Source organism: Capsicum annuum, chromosome 2, assembly GCF_002878395.1.
Source record: "Capsicum annuum cultivar UCD-10X-F1 chromosome 2, UCD10Xv1.1, whole genome shotgun sequence".
Taxonomy (NCBI): domain Eukaryota; kingdom Viridiplantae; phylum Streptophyta; class Magnoliopsida; order Solanales; family Solanaceae; genus Capsicum; species Capsicum annuum.
Genome location: NC_061112.1, coordinates 113,225,152 through 113,248,524, shown reverse-complemented (window position 1 = coordinate 113,248,524; position 23,373 = coordinate 113,225,152). Strand labels below are relative to the sequence as shown.

The window sequence follows — 23,373 nt, the reverse complement described above, 5'->3', positions numbered from 1 at the left end:
GCCGGAATGAGGAATCCGGGTGCTTATCATATGGCAAAGGCTTGGGAAGAACAAGTCGATATGGCAAGGTCGTATCTTGATAAAGCAGCCAGCAAAATGAAGAAATTAGCTGATCACAATCGTCGTCCAGTCCATTACCGGATTGGAGATAAAGTAATGGTCAAGCTCAATCCGAGGTGATTCAAGTCGTTGAGAAGTGTCAATCCAAGTTTGATTCGACGGTATGAGGGTCCATTTGATATTGTTGCCAAGGTTGGCAAAATTCATATAAGCTGGACATGCCTTTGCATTTAAAGATTTATCCCGTCTTCCATGCAAGTAAATTGAAACCGTATTTCGAAGACAAGGAAGACGTGGAGCGGGGTAAGTCTAGTCGAGCCCAAATCTTCATAACGTCCGCTGTCACAGATAAGTAAATTGAGGACATAATTGATCATCAATTGGTTCGAGGAAAAGGTTGGGGCAATTCAAGTGCCTAGTTCTTAGTCCATTAGAAGGGGCAATCGCTCGAGGAGGCGTCGTGGGAAAAATATGAGGACTTGTGGCAGTTCAAGGAGAAAGTCCACGAATATTTGCAGCTATGTGGCGCCGCGATCGTCGCCAAATCAGGTGGGGGAGAGTGTGACGCCCCGCGTCACTACCCATTAAATTCATCACATTTTGGGCATGATTTCGAGCATTTTGGGTGTATTTTGGAGCCCGACGGGGCTTCCACAACGTCTATTGACAAGGCCAACATGGGGGCATCTTTGGGAGGTCAAATTACAAGCTCGGATCAACATTTATGGGACTTTGGAGCCTTGACCAGCTGCTGAACAGAAACTGGACAGAAAAACAGGTTGCTAGACAAGGGCCTTTCACTAGTGCATGAATTGCATGGCCAAATGTAGAAATATTGACTAGCATTTATTGTGGCCCTTGACTAAGGGACTTTATATATATCTTGTAAGACCCTCTAGGGAAGATATCATATACTTGTTCTTACTCAATAAATATATAAGAAAATTGGCTCTTCGGGCCTCCCAAATCAAGTGTCTTCCTTTGCTATTTTCCTTACGTGTTTGTGTGAGTGTTCAAAAGTTCTTGGGAACTGATTTTGAGCTGGGTTAGGACTGAGTTTAGCATTGATATTAAGAGTGTTAAGTTGTCCGCACGCGGCTAAAAATAGGCCCGTGACACAATGCTATCATTGTCCATGAATTTATAAGTCACTTTAGAAAGATAAAAGATAAAAAAGCTAACATGATCCTAAAAATTGACTTGGAGAAGCCTTTGATAGAATTGAGTGGTCCTTTATTCATGACGCTCTTTTCTACTTTAACTTTTCCAAGATTATCATTGAGCTCATTATGTTATGTGTCACTACATCATCCATTTCCATATTGATCAAAGGCAAGTCATCCCCTTATTTGAAACCCAGTAGAGATATGAGAAAAAGTGATCCTATCTTACCCCACCTTTTCATTCTTTGTATGGAGAGACTCTCAAGAAGCATTAATGATGTTATGCTCCGAAAAGCCTGGAACCCCATCAAAATCATCACTAATAGCTCAAAGATCTCCCACATTTTCTTTGCAGATGACCTAACCCCTTTTGCCTAAGTTAATCCCAAGAACTGCAGAGATAGTTCTGCCCAAAAGGTCAACAACACTAAATCTAAAGTCATTTACTCTAGAAACTGCAGTTCCACCATAGTTGATGAATGCTCTACTATGCTTAGCATCAAGAGAGGGGAAAACTTTGATAAATACCTTGGATTTCCCATTCTCAACTCCTAAACCACCCATGCTGACTTCCAATACATCTTGGATAATATGAATAACAAGTTAGCTAGTTGGAAAACCTATATGCTCAACATGCCATGTAAGACTGTCCTTACTAAATCTACCCTGAGCAGCATGCCTGCTCATGTCATGCAATTCATAAAACTCCCCAGAAAACTATTGAGATCATTAACAAGACTCAAAGGAACTTTGTGTGGGGTAACAATAATGAAAAAAAGAGAATTCATCTTGTAAGATGGGATAGTATTACCAAGACCAAAGCCAAAAGTGGTCTGGGACCCCACAAGGCTGAATGCAGAAATAGGGCCCTCCATGCTAGTCTAGCATAAAGATTATTCAAAAATCTCAACTAGCTTTGGGCAAGGGTTCTTACTACCAAGTACCAGAGAGGAACTAGAGATAACAATAGGGGTAAGTGGGTATGCAGGACTAGGGAAAAATATTCAGGAAGAATGGAAAGACTGCTCCATGAGGTTAGTATAGTCTATCCATAAAGGAAACAAAACCATTTTTTTCTATGACTTCTGGATACCTCACATGGACCAACCAGGCACCTTATTTAAGGCCCTCTAACTTTGAAAGAAAAAACTCTTAGGGTGGAAGGGGCCACCGTTAGTGGCACTTGAGACCTGTCTAAACTATCCATGGAATTGCCTGAGAGTCTCACTTAAATCATTATAAATTCCCCACCTTCTTCCATGAGAAATAAAGATAACCATCCCTACTAGAAGCTTACCAATAATAGTGCTTTCACCACTGGTAGCATTTATGATGCTATCACTTAAAGCCAAAATAACCTTCCCAATGAAGTGGCCATTGCCTTCACCGAAATTTGAAAAGCCAATACTCCCAATACGATCAAAATGTTCAAGTGGCTCCTCACTCAAGAAAGGTTTCCAACTAATGGCTATCTTAATTGAATGGGGTTAGAAATTAACCCCCATTGTGTGTATTGTAGGCAGACTCCTGAAACTCTAAAGCACATCTTCCTTCATTGACCTAGCGTCACTGAGTTCTAGGGAAAAATCCAAGAAAAGACTGGAATCCCTATCATGCCAACTCTGCAAAGATTGGACAACACCAATTGGGTAGGGATATGGAAAAACATAAAGAATAAGCCCTTCAACAACTACACCACTTGGGGAACCCTAATCCCTCAGTGTCTTTGACCATATGGACTACTAGTAACAACAACCAATTCAGTGACAAAAAAGAGAATATCCCTGTTGATTTTCCTATAAATCAGGCTAAGAAATACAACCTAATTATCCAAAAGCAGCAAAAACACAAGGAAAACAAAATTCAAATAAAGTTAAATGGGACCCCCTCCTCCCACTGCATGCCTTTAAACTCAATACGGATGTCTCATGTACTGGCAACATTGGTAAAACGACTTGGAGGGGTAATCAGGGACCATGAAGGAAATTGAGTCATGGGACTCTATGAGACCCTGCCTCATTCCACCCTTGTACAGGCAGAAATTTTTGCACTCAGGAGAGAACTCAGGCTCGCTGCTACAAACAACATCCAACCTTTGCAAATAAATGTGGACTTCCTTAAGGTAATTCAGGTACTACATAAAAATGACTCTCACTATCACAATATGTTGCATGATTGCAGGTTATTGATGAAGGAACTCCAAGCTGCTCCACCCATCCATATTTTTAGAGAACAGAACAAAGTGGCCAAAATAGTCCAAGAGGACATGTCAAGATCTACCTCTATAAGAACAATTAGTGTTAATTATATTAGCCTAGTATGCCGGAATGTGACTACTAATATGAGCACTATTTGCTAGACTGATTAACTCTAATTAAACATCCCTTTAATAAAAAAAAAGTCTCAATGTGCTCTAGCACCTTCTACTGCAATCCAAGATGCTTCGCACCATTTAAGCTACCTTTTGTTGCCTCGTTCCTGCCACACCCACACCAACACACATTAGCATTACTTACGCCGAGAGTATTTCAGAGAGGAGAGAGAAACTATATCTTAGATATATTCATTTGGATTGAACTTATTGGATCAATTGAATTTGAAAAAATAATACTACTCAAGTTAGTTTTTTTTTTTTTAATGGCAAAATGGTAATTCATAGTACAACAACACGCTATCTAATTTTACAACTGGAGTATGAGAAGGCTATGTACGCAAACTTTACACCTACCTCATAGAGATAGAGAAGTTATTGTGACAGTGATTTCCTTCAGAGATAATTATTTTTTTCGATCTAAAATAATTGATATTTTAATCTCGAAAAGTTAATCCAAAATAATTGACATTTCACAGAATCAATAAGGTAATGATTTTTTTTCTCAAATTTGCACCCGACACAATTCTAATTCAACGTACAAAGTGAATGATAACAGTTCAACCTAAAAAGAAAAGAAAAATTATAATTAAGAATATTTTATCAAATTCCCTCTGAATTTGACCATACACTTCGAGAGTCAATTTTGAAAATCTATCTATAAATATATTTTGATCATGAATCTGATTATTCCATTTGAATTTTTGAATTTTCATTGATTTTAAATTTCTAAATTTCAAAATTTCAAATTGGACAAACGGGCATAGAAATTTTGCAAAGTTGGAAGGGTTTTTAAAGCAAAATTTAGTGTGAGAGTTACGAAAAATTTAGTGAAACAAAATCTATACATTTTCTTGCTGGGATTGTTATCATGCAAATCTTCAAGTTCAGGAGTCGACCGTTGCAGACCCTTTTTCTTAATTAGAAATCTCAACCGCTCATCAAACACCAGCCCAAAATATCAACGGTTAAGATCAATTATATATTACCATCAATCTCAAAGTTGTAGGAAAAAAAACATGTTCAAATTTCAAAATTCAAATGACCATTAAAGCTGCGACAATCTTCCCCTTTTTTTTGCTCTCTATATAAGTGTATAGTGAAATCCTCAAAGTACGCGCCTTTCTTTCTCCATTTTCAACTTATGATTTGTTTCTTTAAAGAGGAGCGTCTCTTGTTTGCATGATCAAAGAAAAGATAACACTCAATAAGCTTTCTTGGCTTTTTGAGTTGTGAAAAAAATGATTTTACCTTTAAAGGGGTTTTTAGATTAATCAAGATTGAATTATTAGTGAACCCCATTTGGGGTTTTAAGGTTCTAAAAGATTTAGTATATAGATAGAAGGAAATTCTTGAACTTTTGAGGGTAATAGATAAGAGGGGAAATCTTGAAATTTTGAGGGTAAATGATTTTATAGTGGAAAAGTTTCAGTTTTGAGATTTGATAAAGAACCCCATATGATATCTTTGATGATTAATGCTGATAAATGGTGTAAAGTTTCAATCTTGAGCTTTGATAAACCCATTTATGTTATGGTGAAAAGGTTTCATTTTTTATCTTAAACTTGGGTTTTAGTCATTTTATGAGAAAGCCCCCAGTTGTGTCTTTAGGGATTGAGAGGTTAATTCATGGAAGTTTGGAGTTTCTGAGCTGAATTGAATATAAGGGGTGGAGTCTTTTGTAGTTGTTTACAATGGGGGAGGAAAAATCATTAGAGAACAGATTGAGAGCTTCAAGATTTGCTGATCAAAATAAGGCACCAAAGGGTAGTAATAGCAATGTAAAAGGGAATAGCAGTATGTCAAAGGTGAGATCTTCATGGAGTTCTCAGATTGTTAAGGGTTTATCAGGGGAGAGAAAAACCAAGTTGCAAACCATAATTCATGCCAAGAAAGAGCAGGTTTCTGGTAACGAAAACTCGAACCAGAAGAATTCTTCTGGGGTTTCGCAGCCAAAAGTGAAGAGGTCTCTAATGGGAGACTTGTCATGTTCAGCCACTTCAACTCAAGTTCATCCTCAAACAGTTAATATCAGTAGGACTAAACCTTCCGGTTCGCGTGATCTATTCCTTGAAATTGATCATTTGAGGAGCTTATTACAAGAATCAAAGGAAAGGGAATTGAAGTTGCAGGCTGAATTATCCGAATTTAAGAGGAGTCCGAAGGCGGTTGAGCTTGAGAGGGAGCTCGAACTGAAGAAGAGTGAGATTGATAGCTTTATCAAGAAAGTTGAATTGATGGAATGTGAAAAGGAAGTCCTTTCTCATCAACTAAATTCATTGACTGCTACTCTTGAGAGGCAAGATGGGATATCCAACAGGGAAGATGTCAAAAGTGTGACTAGTTTGGAAATGGAGGTCGTGGAGTTGAGGCGCTTGAATAAGGAGCTCCAGCTTCAGAAAAGAGATATTTCTTGCAGGTTGTCTTCCATGGAGTCCCAGCTAGCCATTGTTGGAAAAGTTCCAGAGGTATTTACTTCATATTCTTGTATACTAAGTTTTGATATCTTGAATTTGAATAACCTTGATAATTTGGTCAATAGATGTCTATAATGCATAGTTTTCTCTAGTAGTTTGTAGTGAATAACTGAGAAATGTGGTTTCAATCTGTATCTTGTATTTTTTAGCATAGTGTATGAAAAAATTGAATTTGTCTATCAAGTAATTGGTTGGCTTGATTATATCTTGTTTATCTGGTTCAATTTATTCATCAGGGAGATACAATTGAGAATATTAAAGCAGAGGCTTCTTTGTTGAGACACAAAAATGAAAACCTTTGCAAACAAGTTGAGGGTCTTCAAATGAGTAGGATGAATGAGGTTGAGGAGCTTGCCTACTTGAGATGGGTGAACTCGTGTTTGCGAGAAGAGTTGCGCAGTTGCTCGTCCATGACATATGATAAGACTTCTAGCCCTTATGGTAGTGAAAAAAGTAGGGAATCACTTTGCTTGTCTTATGATCATAGTGATGAGGACTCAAAAGATAGTAATGCCAAGAGGTTAAGCCTCGTTAAGAAGCTAAAGAAATGGCCTATTACTGATGAAGATATGCAACTAGCTGAGAGCCCAGATGATAGCATTAATCATAGTTGGGAGGATACACAAAGTTCTACTCGTAGACATTCGATAAGTGGATCAAAATTTTGTGGTGAGGACTTGATATTTAATAAGAGAAGGCAATCGGATGTCTTCATGTGTTCCAGGGAAGTGGAGAAGGAGATTGAGCCTCTTGTATCCCAACATAAATTAACCTATCCTTTGGAGGTCGAGAAACGTGTCTTGCGGATTCCTAATCCCCCTCCGAGGCCTTCATCTGTTGCTTTAGTTGAACAAGAAGGAGAAATTTCTGTTCAAGTTCCTGGTCCTCCACCACCTCCCCCTCCTCCACCACCACCACCTCCTCCAAAACTTCCGGGAAAGACTACATCAGGCATGGTACAGAGAGCCCCTCAAGTAGTAGAGTTTTATCATTCACTGATGAAGAGAGACTCAAGGAAGGATTCATTAAATGGAGGAGTATGTGATGCATCAAGTGTTTCAGACGTTCGTAGTAGCATGATCGATGAAATTGAGAATAGATCATCATATTTGCTGGCTGTAGGTTCTTTCTCTCTAGTCTTTGCATTCTATTATTGTCAATAAGACAAACTAACTATATCAGTGACCACTAAACTGCACTCTAATGACTCAAGATGTCCAGAAGACGTTTTTAATTTGAATCTCTGGACTCAATTTTACTCTGGTTGCATATTATTGTCCCACTTCCAGATAAGGGCAGATGTGGAGACTCAAGCAGAATTTGTGATTTCCCTTATAGCAGAGGTCAATAATGCAGTTTATTCAGACATCGAGGACGTGGTTGCTTTTGTGAAATGGCTCGATGATGAACTTTGCTTTCTGGTAAGCTTAATATGCTTACTGAATAAATGACAAACTTTAATTTATACATGTATGTCTTTCATGAACGTATACTAGCTTGACCACTTTGGTGATTAACGAACTAGATGAACGTAAATACATACATAAAATAATCATATCATTTATGCACATGTGTATATTTTCAATTTTCTAGTTTGGCCACTTTGGTGACTAACAAACTAGATGAACGTAAGTACATGCATAAAATAATCATTAGGTCATTTATGCATGTGTATATTTTCAATATTCTAGCTTGGCCACTTTAGTGACTAACAAACTATAGACATTAATATATATGCATAATATCCATCCATGGACATTCTGTAAATGTGCATAATTAAATCAGCCTAGTTTGGCTACCTTGGTGACTGACAAACTATATACTGTAATACATGCATAAAATAAGTATAAGCATTCTATATGAACCTCAAACATTCTAGTGTGCTCATTTTGGTGACTAGTAAGCTATATGTGTTAACCTTCAGCATTCTAGTTTGCTCATTTTGGTGACTAGTAAACTATATTACTTTAAAATTTTCATTAAGGATCGCTGTCAGTTCGTAGTGGTTTTATCACATTAAGTTCAGTAATTATTGTCAATTGAATCCAGTGTACATAAATGCAGTTCTCAGAAAATTTGACCAAATATTGAGGAACTATATCTTCTATATTTCATATCAAATGGAAGCTGCAGTTTGTAATGTACTACTAATTTTGATCATTGCGCTTGCACTGTTCTGAAGGTGGATGAAAGGGCAGTCCTGAAGCACTTTGACTGGCCAGAGAGAAAAGCAGACACACTACGGGAGGCAGCATTTGGATATAGAGATCTCAAGAAGTTGGAGAATGAAGTTTCAACTTACCAGGACGATCCTCGGTTGCCATGTGATATTGCACTAAAGAAGATGATTTCTTTGTCAGAGAAGTATAACCCTCATACTTTGTCCTAAAGCAGTTATAATTTGGTACCAATTATGACTTATTATGAAATATTTAATTTACATCGCAGGATGGAACGTAGTGTCTATAACCTTCTTCGGACAAGAGACTCACTGATGTGTCACTGCAAAGAGTTCAAAATCCCCACACACTGGATGCTTGATAATGGGATATTAAGCAAGGTCAGTTCTGACTATTCCAAATAGAAAGTCTTGGGTTGAGTTAGAGCTTCAAATGGTAATAGATCTTGAAAGATACATTGCGCGCTTATCCAATGAGATATAACTAATCGTAACTGGAAGTACACAACTATGCAGTATGCTAACATAACTGTCCTAAACAACCTTTATTTATTAGGTTAGTGAACTGTGTTATGCATGATGTTATATGGTTCACCACAGTAGGAAATCCGAACTTCATGGAATATGACTAGAGATTGATATGAGACAGATGACGATTTTCAAGATTGCACATTATCTTGAACTACATCCTTTTATACCCTTTTCAGTATCTCAACATTTCAATAGTGAAATTGCTCATCTATTTGCAGTTTCATTTTGCATACATGTGCACGTCCTCGTCTACAGAATACTCATCAAAAAACTACAGTACTTCTTTTCTTGTTATCTAGTTGACATTTTGCATTGGGACTTAATTCAAAAGAAATTATGCAGATAAAGTTTGGCTCTGTGAAGTTGGCCAAGGTGTACATGAAGAGGGTAGCCGCAGAGATTCAGTCCAAGGGACCATTAGATAAAGACACTTCCATGGACTACATGCTACTTCAAGGAGTGAGATTTGCTTTCCGAATTCATCAGGTTTGTGCACTTTCTCCTGCTGCAGTCTGCAGACTTTCACTTTCTCCTTTCTCATACTTAAACAAGTTTTCAAGATGTGCAACAAAAAGAAATATACTAAAAGAGAATGAAAAGAACATGTAATGTACATCTTTTTTATGGATTAAGGCTAGTGTTGTTAAAAATGTAAACACACTTATGTGCAGCAATCAATAACCAAGAGATATTAATGAATTCACCTGCTAAGATGAACAGGATTTTGCTCCTGATGAATAGATTGGTAATTCACCTGCATCAAATTGTTGTAAATGTCATTAATTTAACTTTTGGCTCTATTGGTACAGTTTGCTGGAGGATTTGATGCTGAAACTATGCAAGCTTTCGAGGAGCTACGGGGCCTAGCACTTTCTTTAAACAAGAAATAGAAGATAGAGATTTTTGTGATTGAAGTACAATTTTGATACAGGGCTTACCATCTCAGTAGCCATCAATGCAAGTATTGACATATTTGTAAGAGAAAAAAAAATAGATAGTTTGTGGAAACATGGTCGACATCAATGATATTCCTTATCATTGATTATTGCTTCTTGCTTTTGTTTCAATATTATGCTTTGGGTGGATTGATTCTTGACAAATGATAGTATGATTTGAATGTAAAGCTTGGTGGAAAAGCAGTTTGAACTTTTATGCAAGTTTATCAATATACTACTAGGCTTGAAGAAAGTTCGAATTTTTATGCAAGTTTTTTATTTTATCAAAAATTTAAGATCTTTTTGCATCCTTTCAAGTTATTACTACCAGTTTATCTTTGTGGAGCGATCCAAATTATACCATGTGTTGCTGTTTCGTGACAGTGGTGGACCTCCATAATGTCGACTCACTACTTCGAGTCCAAACAATTATGCCAACTCTAACCCTTCAAGATCAACTTGTTGTAATCTGGCACTAGCTGAGTAGCCTGTTTTTGTACCACCCCAGCCAGTTAACTTGTTCAGAGCCCAGAGCCTAGTAATAGACAACAATGTATTCTCTGGCTTATTATGACCCAATTGATAGCCTAAATGGTTATGAACACACGAAATTGACACAAGAATGCAAAAATCAGCAAGTATACAAAGGGAAAATCAGCACACTAGAAGGAGATAAAGAAGAAGAATGCTTGAAATTAAAGGATAGATAGAAAGACCCTTACTCCTATTCAATGATTAGCACTAGAAGATGTTTCAAATCTTCAAACACACCTCACAAATAAGAGTTCAAACCTTCCTCTTAGGTGACCCAAAGGACTCACACTTCCTCAAGTACGTCTTTCTTGCCAAATCATCCAAGACAAGTGAAAACCCTAACTTTCAAATGTTCATGGACCAAGTTTTGGTTCAAAGAGCTACAACTACAAAATATGAGTAATACTCAATTTCAATTCATCAAAGTCTAAGGAAAATAGAAGCTAATAGGTCTATTTATACTATTACATAACAATGAGGAAAATACCCTTAATGAAGAGTACTCCTCTAAAGTGTAAAAGAGAGCCATCAAAAGACAATATTGCCCTTAATAATCCCAAGTATAGGCGACCTTGGAGTGTAAGAACCCTTTCTCCAATCTTCAACTTGAACAAGGCGTTGTAATGGTTCCAAAACGTCTTCAAACAGTTTCAAATCCGAGGCTTGAACCTTTGACAATCCGAAGCGTGAAGCTTTGATAAGACCTTGTAATCCTTGTGCTCTTTATGCTTGTATCACCAACGCTCCTTGTCGACATGTTTCATAAGTCTTACCTTAAATTTGGGACTAATAATAATACATGATATCATTAAAAGTAAACAATTTATAACAATCAACACTTATAGTAGATTCTTCAATCAGTATCTTCTCTCTTATGCTAATCATGCTTGGTTGTTCAAGAGTTAAAAGAAATATTGTGACTAATATCTTCAGCATTATCTTTGCTTCCTTTTTCTATAAAAAAAGGTTCTACCATGTATTTTTTCTTCGCATAACTTCAATTAAAATATGTTCTTGAATTGACTTTACACTTTAATTCATCAACCCTGAATAAGCTACATAACCATATCATTTCTAATGGATTAGTAAATTTGGTCTTTCCCCTGGGATTGTTTGGTACTCGGACTACATTAATCTGAATTAGAACTTACTTTAACATGATTTAAGTCTGAGATTAAAATAAATTTGTAGTATTCGGACTTACCAAACGACCCCTAAATATTTAAGGAGGGAGTTATAAAAGAGTGAAAATTAGTTTGTCTTGGCTCAACTGTCTTGTATGCTTATTATACTGCTGCAATGACGGACTCCTCAAAGACACTACTTTGGCTTTATTAACTGTCTTTCCTACTCTTTACCGTCCCATTCTTTTGTCTACATTTTTTTATTTTCTCTTTTGATGATAGACTACTTCTCTTCTCTCTCAATACATCTTCTTTTCTCCAATGGCGCAAATTCAGAAGGTGAGAAATTTTTTTTATTTTCGCACGTTGAGTTCTTTCTAGCTTAAAGTTCAGTTTTTATTAGAGCCTTTTTCGTGTACTTGTTGAATCTCCTGTTACATGTTCCGTTTGATTATGTAACTGATGTCTGAAACACACTCGGTTCACTCATTGGCTGGTCTAGAAATTATGCATTGTTTGTTTGATTTTGATTTGGCGCGGAGTTGTAAGAAAACTGAAAAGACTTTTGAATCATGTCCACCTCCGTCTCATGCTACTCATCCACGTCAAAAAGTATTTGTCTCAAGTTACTCGTCAATTTATAAAACTAAGATAGAATTTATTTAATTTTTCTCATTTTCCCCTTTAATCAAACAGTTCTGAAAAAACTTCGTCTATTGTCAATCTTGGTATTATGGATATGACACATAAATATAGAGTGCATTAAAAAGAGTTAAATCGTAAATTAGTAAAAATATCTTCTTAATTATGATTTCTTAAGGAGCATGTACAGAGGAAAGTGGACAAATAATAAAGGACGGGGGAGTGTAATATATCAAAATATCCTTTAATCTTTTAGTCTTAAATATGTCATGTGGACTGTTGAAATTAAAGACCGTTGCAAAAAAAATGAAATAAGACGAACAAACTGAAACAGAGGGACTAATAATTGTGGCCTGAGATCCTTAAGGATCCCAGGATGCTGGTGCTCATGCTTTAGATTCTGCTTCCATAAACTGTATCAATATGTTATAGTCAATCAAAGCATAATCAAAATTCCTGACATTACATGTAATATAAATGTAAACAAAGTTTAGTGCTCAGTTGATTTCTTTTTTAATTATCCACACAGTGTTGTAGACAAGGTCTGTAATGTCTGATTCTGCAGAGTAACTCCAATTGAAATACCTGTCACGCGCGTATCTGTAGTCTTGCTGGACCTAAGGAAAAACATTTACGGCAGCATTAATACTTAAATCACCTCTTTCTGCTATACTTTCAGGAAAAATATGTACGTGCCAGAGATGACCCTTATTTCGATGGAATGCGAAGAGGTGAGACAGCAGTTATCAACAAAAGAAGTGGTTTAGACATCCCTAGAAAAGTCACTAGGAATGACATAACGAGGTCAGCCTCTGATGTTGGGAGCCGAGGAAAGAAAAAGACTAGTGTGAGATTATCTGAAAATGATGTTTATAATGATAGACGTTCTCCTAATTCAGCTTCGAAAAGGATACATGAACCTCTTGGTCGGTCATTATCTGTGAGGTGGTCAGCAGCATCCGAATTGAATTCCTCTCCAGTGGGAAGTCCTCGGTCTGGTTTGAAGGTTGATCTGCATGATGTAGACGAGTCTCCAGTGCAGTCTAGTCCAAAATCATCTGAAGCAAAGGGAGAGTACCACTCACCTGGTGGCTTGGCTTTGACTGCCTATGAAAGATCTTACAGTGTGACCAAGAAAAGTAGAGCTATATCCGACATTCCACTCCCTCCATCTGCAGCATTGTTCTACTGTGGAAATTCACTGCAGATGGAAGTCCTTGGGTCATGTCAAGGAATTCAAAGGCTGAATATGTTTCTAAAGGCAAGAAGAGATGATGTTAGTGCAGGAGTACCGTCAAGATTCTTGCATGCGGTGATTGGACCGAACTGCTGCGGTAACGTCCATGAACATTTCATAGTCTTATTAAAAGTGGCCTCCTTAGTAAACCACTCTATCACTTCATTTTATTTTGCGTGTTCCAAAGTCTAAAAAACAGAATGTAGAAGAATAATTATTCTGAAGTTTGTATAGCTTATCGACACTCAACTTATTCCTAAAGTATACTAGATTTAAATAGGTCGGAATTTCATGTCCAAAACGGTCCTCCTTAGGGCTTAAAAGATCATCTTGAAAGGAGTGTTCGTGATAAATATTTCTGTATGTCTTTTTGAAGTTTGATTTGAAAGTTCAGAACTTTTAGATTATATCATTGATGTGGAGTTTGAAACTGAAAAAAAAGTTCCAAGGTCTCTGGGAAGTCGTAAAAGTGCTGAAGATGAAGAGAAATCCAGGGATAGATGGTAGATATTTGACCACCATGGCATCACCTTTAACTTGTAAGAGAGTGAAACGACAAATGGGCTGGTGAATCATCGAGATAATCATTAAATCTTTCCTTCATTTCATATTATATTTGATAGGAAATAGAGCCCCAGAAAACTTGGTAGCCCATTTGAAGTATGTTAATTTTGAGAACACAGGTGCATACGGAGTTGTATTCATGAATAAAGTAAATCAACATAGGAAAAAAGTTATTATTTGATGATTTTAAAGGTCAATTAGCAAGCAATGTACAATAGTCCAAACGGTGTTGAGTATTAGATGATTCTACATTGTCTTTTTCAATGATAGATCACTAATTACTTATGAACTGAGTTTGTATAACATGGTCCAATTTATGTTTTGGCTGATAAACAGTATTCTAGCATTTCTTGCCATAAGTTCGGAAATTTTGGAAGTTTGACTGACGTGATATGTCATATATTTAAAGTGTTCAAAGATCATTTGCTCCAGTTACCAACGTGTTTTAAGAATCTCGGTAGAAGGTTGAAGATCCTCATATTTGTTGGTGATGCATCTATTTCAACCAACTTTTTGATGTTTGATTTTCTTAAACGAGGTAGAAAACTACTTTACCCCAATACTAAGGAAAGAGTACTATTCCGGAGCCATGACATCTCCAACTGAAAACAGACTATGTAAACTGAGTTCACAAAGTAAGAAGCTTCTGGCCACAACAACTAATAAATGGTCTAAGCCTATAGTTAAAGAGCTAGGTCCTAGTGATATCACATTTGATTTTACAACTTTGTTTCTTTCTTAGTACAGATATTGCTTAGTAATTGCAGATTCACTTACCTCAAATTGTAATTCCAGAAAGTATTTTTTATTTATCTTTATGTTTAAGTGGAAAGTTGCACCAGCTGTTCACCACGTGCAAAGATTTTGCGAAGTGTTTAAATTTATTCACCAACTCTTTCATTCAAGACCACTTTGTAGGACTAGAAATAAATGGGTTCGAAGCAAATTCAAGAACAAAAAAGGAGAAATGCTGAGCTTATATAGTCCTGTGGCATTATTTGAGAAATATTTGCTTTGTAGAATTCATAAACTGCAGTAGAGAAGGAAACAAAAATCCTAATTTAAAGAGAAGTCAATAGCTCGAAAGTGTGTCTGTGACCATTTAACAACTTGTGTCATGCACTGGTTGAGCTTAATTATAAGATTGTTTGCACCTGGATGCAGATGTTGGATCTGTTGCTTCAACCATAATGTATGCTTTTTACTTGAATGAAACATTACATGATGACCATTTATGCACTGTACCTGTCATCAACATGAAAAGGTCGGATGTTGATTCTCATGCTGAGCTCAGATGGCTACTAGATTCTTGCTTTATTGATCAATCTTCCTTAATTTTCGTTGATGAGGTACGTTCCTTTCTATATGCAAAGTTAGGAAATGAAATGAAATTTTAGTCTAGATTCTCTAGAATTAAGTCACATAGTAAATGAAAACAGGAACGGAATCTAAAAAGTGGTCATGATTTCCTTGGAAAGCATGAAGATCTTGTCTTCAGTGTAAAAAGAAAACATATCGACACTCTAAATATGCTCAACTAATTTTTTCTTAGTCATTTCATAACTTGATATTTTTTTGTCTGAAGTTTTAATTACGTTCTCTCTGTCGTTATACTTTGAGCAGATTGACCTGTCCTATTATGAACTATATGGGAGTCTTAAACTTGTTTTAGTCAATTGTAGCAAGCTTCCAGCTAACCAAGAGGTAAACATTCTGTTTTAAGGGTGCTGATTTTTTATTAATTAGTTAAAAGATGATTACTTACTGCTTACTGGAGCAGGCATTAAAGGATGCAGTGGTTGAAATTTTCAATTGCAGAGAGGTTCTTCTTTATTTTTCGTTTTCTTGTTTCTGAATCTCCATTATACTTTGGTCATGTCAACTAGTAAAATCTGTTCAGTAGAGAGGTTGTGCACTGATTTTTCTGTTTAAGCAGGAAGATACACATTATTCTTCAAGTGCTGCTGTCACTGTTGGGAAGGTATTTTCCTCATTCCATAAGAATTCCATAAAAATATAAGAGAAAGTCAAAATACCAATAAATGTGATTTTCCTTTTCTTCTATGTTGTAGTATTGCTAAGCGACATTAAATTCACTTCATATGTATTTGGACAAATGCTTTATTTGGTGGAAGTTTAACTTATTATAGTGTAGCTCGTGCTCCATTTAAGAACAACTAAAGAATAGTTGTAGCTAGAATTAGTGGAACTTGGAGAAAGTTAGGTCTTGGGCAACCCTCACAGCATGAGCTAGCTTTTGTGGTTTAGTTTGTAACAGCCCCGGTACAACTGTTAATGTATTTTCCGCTTTGGCCTAGGTTTACCTGGATTTATACCTCGGATTTTAATTTTAGAACTGAAAAGGAGCCTCAGTAGTTGAATCTGAACTCGTTCTTATAAGGTTCTAACTTTCTTATCTCATTCCGACGTGGGATTCACCTAAGGTGTAATGCACTCCTTTAGTGGCTTGCCTTCCATCATAAGCGTCATGTAGTTAGTATTAAGGTTCATATGTTTACGCAATCAAATTTGCTGCAGGAGCTAAATGATTGTTTTTATCTGCTACTTGATGCCTTTCGTGTAAATTATTTATTGTAGGAGGCATCATGCTGCGCACTTATTGCTCACAAGTTTGTACTATATTCACCAGAGATACTGGCGGATCAAGGTTTCAGTCGACTTCTGGTACTAGCTCTGATATGTAGATTTTCAAATGTGTATGCAAGTTTATATGGTTGAATTTGAAGTTATCTATTATAGGTCCCATCGATTTGCTTTGTCCATGCTTTGGATTTCTTTGGATGGCCTAGGGATGCCTGTTATTTTAACCAATGCCCTTCTTGTGTTCACATTTCTAATGTCGTTACTCCGTATATCTCTTTATAAACTGATTATGTGTGCAGCTGGCAGGTATACTCGTGGATACTGGAAATTTGAAAAACCCACAGACTACAACAAAGGATAAGTACACGACCACCTTGTTGATAAATGGAGCAGGTCGATTTGGATGTAACGGTCTTTATGAAATTTGTAGGTTATTCAGATTTGATAGTGGTTATTCTTCACTATTCTAGGTCTCTAATTCCAGAGTGATCAGACTCATATCCCAATAAAATTTTGTCATTTTCAGTGAGATACAAAATGCATGATGCAGCTGACCCTAGAGCAGGAGAAGTTTTTCGAAAAGATAGTAAAAGATTGCTAAAATCGGATGCAGCTCATGATCCCACAATGGGAGAAGTTTTACAAAAAGATATTAAAAAATTGTCAAAATCGGATGCAGCTGACCCCATAGTAGGAGAAGTTTTACAAAAAGATGTTAAAAAATTGGCAAAATCGGATGCAGCTGAACCCGTAGTAGGAGATGTTTTAAAGGAGGAAGTCAAGAAATTGTCAAAACCAGATGAAGCTGATCAAGGAGCGGAGGAAGTTTTGCAAAAAGATGTCAAAAAATTGTCAAAGTTTGATACAGCTGAGCGTAAACTGGGAAAACTTTTACAAAAAGATGATATAAATTTGTCAAAATCGGATGTAGCCGACCCCAGAGCAGGAGAAGTTTTATGGAAAGATATTAAAAGATTGTCAAAATCGGGTATTATCATCTGTTTCTCTTTGTCATAATTACAGACCTTCCCATCTTAAGTCCATGATTTATTTAAAGCTTTTCATAGATTCCTTGTCCAAGTATATGCCACTTTAAGTTAGATGATTCATTTCTGTATTAGGGTAAGAGCACAGATATGTTAAAACCATAATTCATATGGTTCGAACTTATTTAAAGAGCAAGGGCTAGCTGTTGCTGACTGCCTTTCACACATTTTGAGATCATGCACATAATATGCCATGTGTGACGGTTTTATAGTGTATTATTTATGTGGACTGACCTTCAGAGGTGGGAGCAGGGAAACCTGCTGGTGCAGGATCAAGAATGGGGAATTCAAATATTGGAATGAGTTCAGTCGGAATACCTATAAGAGAGCTCTTAACACATCACTCTACTTCAGCTGAATACATAAGAAGTTTCCAGCGTAAGTGATTCTGTGCCTTTCCCAATTTGGAAGCATAAATGTTTCAGTCAGTGACTAATAACACAATAATTATCATCATATTGTCCAACTGTAGTTCTTATTCATATGATTCACTTAATCTGCCTCGTCTTATTGACCACTTAGAAAAAACCCTCTAGCTAGTTGGCTGGTGCTCTTGATTTTGTTAGACATATTGCTTTAATTATTTCCATTTTTCTGTCTCCTTCTTTTCTCCTAGCGCCGTTCTTTTATCAAGTTCTTCTAGTCTAAAACATGACAATCTTTAGGTCTTTATCAACAGTTCCAATTCTCCCTCATCTTACCCAGCCACCCCCATCAAGGAAAGATCAAAGAAAATCTATTATGCTGCATGCAAGAATTCTTTTACTCTTGTGTGGCAGGATTAGGGGCGGGTCTTCCTGTCAAATATACTTGTGCTCATCGAGAATATGCTTTGACAAATATAAATTTGATAGTAGGGTGATAAAACAGCTTGGCTTGACAATCATTTCTTTTGGACATGCAGAACAGGAGAAATTTCGCATCCTCTTGATTGTTTCAGGGTATTATGATGTGGAGAAGAACTTCAAGGTTTTGTGGCCTCCTGTTTGAATGCTTGCTCTATTTTGATAGATCAAGTTGCTACATTTTGTGTCTGCCAGATCATTCTAGTTTTGCTTTATCCTGTTAGTGCCTAGGTGGATTAGTATTCAATTTGTGTTCTTAAACAATGTAAATCTGTTATTTCTAAATTCTCATTGTGATTTTACGTATACATTCTCAAATTCTTAGCTGAGTTCTCTTTTTCTCTCATTCATTAAAAAACCTTTCCAATTTGTTTACATGGACAGAAACCGAGAACTTAATATGATCCAATCTAACCGTGTTCCTGGCTTTCAATTATAGAGGGAGATTCTAGTCTCAGCTGAATCTGTCGAGCTTATGAAAAGCCTGCTCCATTTTATCTCCTCCTACACGAATGTGCTTCCACTCAAAGCTTTGCGCCAATCAGGTCAGTGAGCTATCGTTTCAAGATTATATTTCTGTCTTGAAGCCATATTTCGCCATCTTTTCTTTCTTTATCAAGAATGCGTTGACTTGGGGATATTTTAAGAGGAAAAGAAAAAACAAGTAGCTGGCTCTTTCATATTCCCGTTGCTGTCTTCTTCTGCGGCTCTTTTCTTCTTTTTGCTCTTATTGATCGTAGAATGCAGTTTCATAAACTACCATTTGATTGTAGACATACCTTTTCCCATATGTTGGGTCGTTTGAACTCGATGTAATTTTACAGGTCTAGCTGCTGAGATGAGGGTGTTCGAGATAGAAAAAATTGTATCAAGAAAAACGATTGAGAAACTTCTGGAAGAATTCAATGAGATAGCGGAATAATATAAAGTTTAAAAGGTCATTCCACATTTTGTTGTTGTACTAAGAATATGCATACTACCTCATGCTCCAGTAAGAGCCAACAGTATGCATGCATGCATTACTTTTGTAGTTGCAAAGAAACTCTATATCTGCTAGTTACTATAAGATGTCCAGTTCTCTCCCAAACATAGCATGTATTGTGGTAGCTTTCATGCCACATACATGGAGATAATTATTTTATTTTTTTAGTGGTCACACCAACCCTGTTGAAAGGGGTTTAAATTTCCTCTTATGAAGGTTATTACGCTAGTGATGTTGTTGTTCATGCTGCCTTCACATATTCTCAGTTAGCAGATGTTATTGAACATGTATATGAGCTTGGTAACCATCTACTTCTCAATCTTATCAAATGAATTGTTATTATGATTGAAAGTATCACTTGCTTAGTGTGTGTACCTGGGAAATAACTATCTGGCAACCATCTCAAATAAAATGAAGGCATCCATTCCTCTTGTTATTTCAAACTAAAACTTTATATCAGTTGTGGTCTATTTCCTTCACCTTCTTTTACATGAAATTGTATCCATCTTCTTTCTTCTACTCCCTTCTTCCTATTTCTTTCTATCCAAAAAAACTTTAGACAGTTTCCCTCAAGGTTGGTGTGTGGCTTAGCTTTTAACCCAACTTAGTAAGTGATCGGCGACTTGGAGCATGTTGAGAAATGACCTTGGCAGTATCTCTCCACCAACAGACCTCTTCTTCTTTTTCTGCAAGTTGTTGCATGGTGGATTCTAAAGCTGACTCCAGTTCTTTGATCCTTTCTTCTTGCCTTTCTTGCAGAAGCTCGTGCAGCTTCCTCCTTAATTCTTCTGCCGGAACTCCACAGTTTTCTAGTGATGTTATGCAGCAACTAGGCTTATCGACTTCTGCAAACCTTGTACTAAGGCTTCCTTCCTCCGAGCTATATCCATCCGTAATCTGCCACAATACAAGTTCATTACTTGAGGTCTTGTTTTTCACTTTGCTCATGCAAAACTAAAAGCAGTTGTCTATAGTTATGTTATACTCAGAGACGGATTTAGGATTTGAAGCTTATGTTCTACAACATACCTCGAGATCTTGTTGTGTTGGATATTTCAACATAACGTCTGAGTCCAAATGGAACTGCAAACGTTCTAATTCAACTTCAAGTTCAGCTTCAAGTTGGTTCATTTCCAAATTCCTTTCATTTCTTTTCTTTAATTTGCAGTTCAAAGGATGATCATGGCTGCAAGTAATTTCTGATTCTTCTTCTATATCACTTGAGCATGCGAATTGTTCAACACAATCTGAATCATAGTGTGAGATTTTGGTTCTTGAATTGGATGCACCACACACATTACTTCTCATTCTTCTTTGGTTTTGGAATTCCATATTGGAATTATGAAGCAAGATTTCCATTTCTCTGCGAATCTCAACGATCTTGTTGAGTTCATTTTTGGTTGCATTAAACAGATAAATAAGACCAAATCCAATGCCTAGGTTCATCGAGTCCGCTTTCTTCTCTCCTGCATAAACAATAACATAGCCAGTGTAATCCCACAATCGAGTAAGAGTGGTCCGTAGGAGTAGGAGTGGGCAGGAAATTAAATGCAAGGCAAAAAAGAGAGTCTTATCTCTGTTTTGTATTTCAAAGCAAACATGGTCAAAACCAATGATAAAATCTAACAGCACTTGGTTCCATCAAAGCAAATCTAAAAGCTAGCCTTAAATGACATTAATGAGAATATATTTCCATGCACCTAATTTTTCAAAATGTATACTACTTAGTTATATTTACTGTTTGCTTTATTTGAATTTTGAATCAAAGATCTACAAAAAAAAGTAACATCTCTATGATAAAATTAAATCGATATACACACTACTCTTTTTAAATCCTACTTGTGGATGTGGAATACAATGGGTATATTTACACTGACAATATATAAGTTTTTCTTTTTTGGTTTCCCATCCGGTGTCCGGTGCCCGCATTGGAGCCCCAACTAATCCGGATCGCGCGTTGCAGGGCCCATTAAGGTGACAGCACCACCAACAGAGTTTTCTCCATAACCAGGGTCGAACCCTCGACCTCTGGTTAAGGGTGGAGCAACCCCATCCACTGCACTACAACCCATGTTGGTGACAATATATAAGTTAATACTCCATCCGTTTCAATTTATTTGTCTGATTTAGTTTGACACAAAAGAATTTAGAAATTGAATCTTGTGGTCGTAGATTAAAAATATGTAGAACCTACAAAAATATCATGTAATCTTGTGATCTTAAATATGTCAAATAAAAAATTGAAATCACTGAATTGCCAAACAATACTCTTTTTTGAAATTTACTAAAAAGGAAAGCAACACATACAAATTGAGACGAAGGAAACAGTGATCAACCATTTTCTTCACCTTTTACATAGAAATTAAACTAAACTATATACTTAAATATATGTATAGAATCTCCAAAAGAGAAGTAATTTATGTATTACCATAGCAACATACAAAATCATATATGCACACAAAAAGAAAACCTTTACCACCAAAAACTATAGCTTGATAGATAAGATTTCTTTACTCTTGATCAGAGTTCTCGACTTATTATAATTAGAAAGCATTTAATCCCTTTAATGAGCTTGTAGCTCATGTTCACATTAGTCGGAACCAAAAACAGATAACCGATCATTGGGTGGAAAATAAGCTTTTACCTGGATCTTCTAATGCTAAATCCTTCTCCCTCTTCTTCTTCTTCTTCTTCGCCTTATTTCTATCTCCAGTTTCAAAAAAGCGCGAAAAAATCCACCTAGGCGATATACATGTAGTAAAACTCTGACTACACGTAGTTTGTGATCCTCTTTTCCTAATCTCATTACAAGCTCTAGCTGTGATAATCGAAATGCTGCAATAATCATCATTACTTCCCATAACTATTTCACCCAAAATATAGTATATGATCACTGTTGTATAAAGCCAAAACAAACAGAAATACTCTCTTATAGTAAAAATGAAAGAAGTGAGGAGGGAAATAATTTGAAAATAAAAGGTTCACGAGTTTCTTCATGTCCTAATTTATGACCATATCTGACTGCAACCGAAAAAACATTAATAACATTAAATAAATTTCAACTTTTGTATATTATATTCTATTAGCTGGTAAAAACATAAATATATTAGTAGTACTATTTAAACCCCGAAAAAGAAAAAGAAACATTCGATGCCTTACTTGCATTTTAGGAGTAATAATCATTGAGAGATCATCCTTTGTACACGAATAAAATGGGATTTCTCATTATTAAATTTGAAATAAAATGTTTGGTTGATGGTACTCCCTCCATCTCATATTAATTGTCTCAACTTATTTATTCATTTACCAAATAAAGATAAAATTAATTAAAATTTTATCATTTTACTCCTACAATTAATAATTTTTTTTTAGATACGGAACAGATTTATAAGTTTCAAAAAGATTCTTTTTGAAACGGAGTGAATATACAGTCCATCTTATTGATGATTTCTTAGGAGGCGTGTATTGAGAAAAGTAGACAAGTAATATGAGTCAACGGGAGTATAAATATCATCTCGTATGAATTTTCTTTCAGGCATAATCATGAGATATCTATCTTATCCATTCACTTGAGATTATTTTATCTCCTCTCTCAAAATTGATTAAATCAATTCAGAAATTATAATCTCACATAATTTAGTACAATCTATCCAACACAAATTTAATGTCTCGTTATGCTTATCAATGACCAATTTTGAATTACTCATTTTAAACAAATTTAAATTGTTAGAGCCACATAAAAGTTAACAATATGCAGCTTTTTGAATATTTTTATTCATAAAAATAAAACACTAAGAAATTTAGGTTAATTTTCTTATTAATTTCTGTTTCTAGATTTAAAATATAAAAGTTGCATTTTGTGGTAAAAAAGTATGTACCTCTCACTAGTATAGAAAGTCAAAAAAGTATTTGTACCTGAAAATTAAATATGGAGGGTTCACAGTATATATAATTTGTGTCTCAGGGACTAAGGTGCCACATCTTAAGTAGTTGAGGTGGGTAAGTGGCAATACTCTCTAAATAATACCATAAATAATTGCTCTACTGAGGGACCACAAAGCATATAATAATACTAGTAA

General features: G+C 36.0%; 3 protein-coding genes across 3 annotated transcripts; 2 read left to right on the top strand and 1 right to left on the bottom strand.

Moving 5' to 3' along the window:
• The first annotated feature begins 4,422 nt into the window (after window positions 1–4,422).
• LOC107858997 (protein CHUP1, chloroplastic) lies at window positions 4,423–10,012 on the top strand. The gene is made up of 7 exons (XM_016703842.2): window positions 4,423–6,062; window positions 6,308–7,189; window positions 7,361–7,492; window positions 8,254–8,435; window positions 8,520–8,631; window positions 9,124–9,267; window positions 9,591–10,012. The coding sequence occupies exons 1-7, from the start codon at window positions 5,289–5,291 to the stop codon at window positions 9,669–9,671; spliced, it is 2,307 nt and encodes a 768-aa protein (XP_016559328.1). The 5' UTR covers window positions 4,423–5,288; the 3' UTR covers window positions 9,672–10,012.
• A 1,462-nt stretch (window positions 10,013–11,474) lies between these two features.
• LOC107858995 lies at window positions 11,475–19,459 on the top strand. The gene is made up of 13 exons (XM_016703840.2): window positions 11,475–11,713; window positions 12,696–13,350; window positions 14,982–15,166; window positions 15,441–15,521; window positions 15,598–15,639; window positions 15,754–15,798; window positions 16,416–16,502; window positions 16,721–16,847; window positions 16,948–17,409; window positions 17,720–17,845; window positions 18,372–18,436; window positions 18,752–18,857; window positions 19,137–19,459. The coding sequence occupies exons 1-13, from the start codon at window positions 11,696–11,698 to the stop codon at window positions 19,232–19,234; spliced, it is 2,097 nt and encodes a 698-aa protein (XP_016559326.2). The 5' UTR covers window positions 11,475–11,695; the 3' UTR covers window positions 19,235–19,459.
• Window positions 19,460–19,821: 362 nt separating this feature from the next.
• LOC107858996 (protein POLAR LOCALIZATION DURING ASYMMETRIC DIVISION AND REDISTRIBUTION) lies at window positions 19,822–23,093 on the bottom strand. Its single transcript, XM_016703841.2, has 3 exons — window positions 21,939–23,093; window positions 20,324–20,760; window positions 19,822–20,191 (listed from the first exon to the last, which is right to left on the bottom strand). The coding sequence occupies exons 1-3, from the start codon at window positions 22,153–22,155 to the stop codon at window positions 19,889–19,891; spliced, it is 957 nt and encodes a 318-aa protein (XP_016559327.2). The 5' UTR covers window positions 22,156–23,093; the 3' UTR covers window positions 19,822–19,888.
• Between the last annotated feature and the right edge of the window lie 280 nt (window positions 23,094–23,373).

What these genes read in the sequence shown, in the direction of transcription:
- LOC107858997 (XM_016703842.2), top strand. Translation starts at nt 5,289, where the DNA reads ATGGGGGAGGAAAAATCATTAGAGAACAGATTGAGAGCTTCAAGATTT. An exon ending in GATCATCATATTTGCTGGCT is followed by an intron (nt 7,190 to 7,360) that starts GTAGGTTCTTTC and finishes TCCCACTTCCAG; the next exon opens with ATAAGGGCAGATGTGGAGAC. An exon ending in ATAATGGGATATTAAGCAAG is followed by an intron (nt 8,632 to 9,123) that starts GTCAGTTCTGAC and finishes GAAATTATGCAG; the next exon opens with ATAAAGTTTGGCTCTGTGAA.
- LOC107858995 (XM_016703840.2), top strand. An exon ending in AAATTTTCAATTGCAGAGAG is followed by an intron (nt 15,640 to 15,753) that starts GTTCTTCTTTAT and finishes CTGTTTAAGCAG; the next exon opens with GAAGATACACATTATTCTTC. An exon ending in CTGCTGTCACTGTTGGGAAG is followed by an intron (nt 15,799 to 16,415) that starts GTATTTTCCTCA and finishes TATTTATTGTAG; the next exon opens with GAGGCATCATGCTGCGCACT.
- LOC107858996 (XM_016703841.2), bottom strand. Translation starts at nt 22,155, where the DNA reads ATGGGAAGTAATGATGATTATTGCAGCATTTCGATTATCACAGCTAGA. An exon ending in TTTAGCATTAGAAGATCCAG is followed by an intron (nt 20,761 to 21,938) that starts GTAAAAGCTTAT and finishes TTGTTTATGCAG; the next exon opens with GAGAGAAGAAAGCGGACTCG. An exon ending in CAACACAACAAGATCTCGAG is followed by an intron (nt 20,192 to 20,323) that starts GTATGTTGTAGA and finishes GTATTGTGGCAG; the next exon opens with ATTACGGATGGATATAGCTC.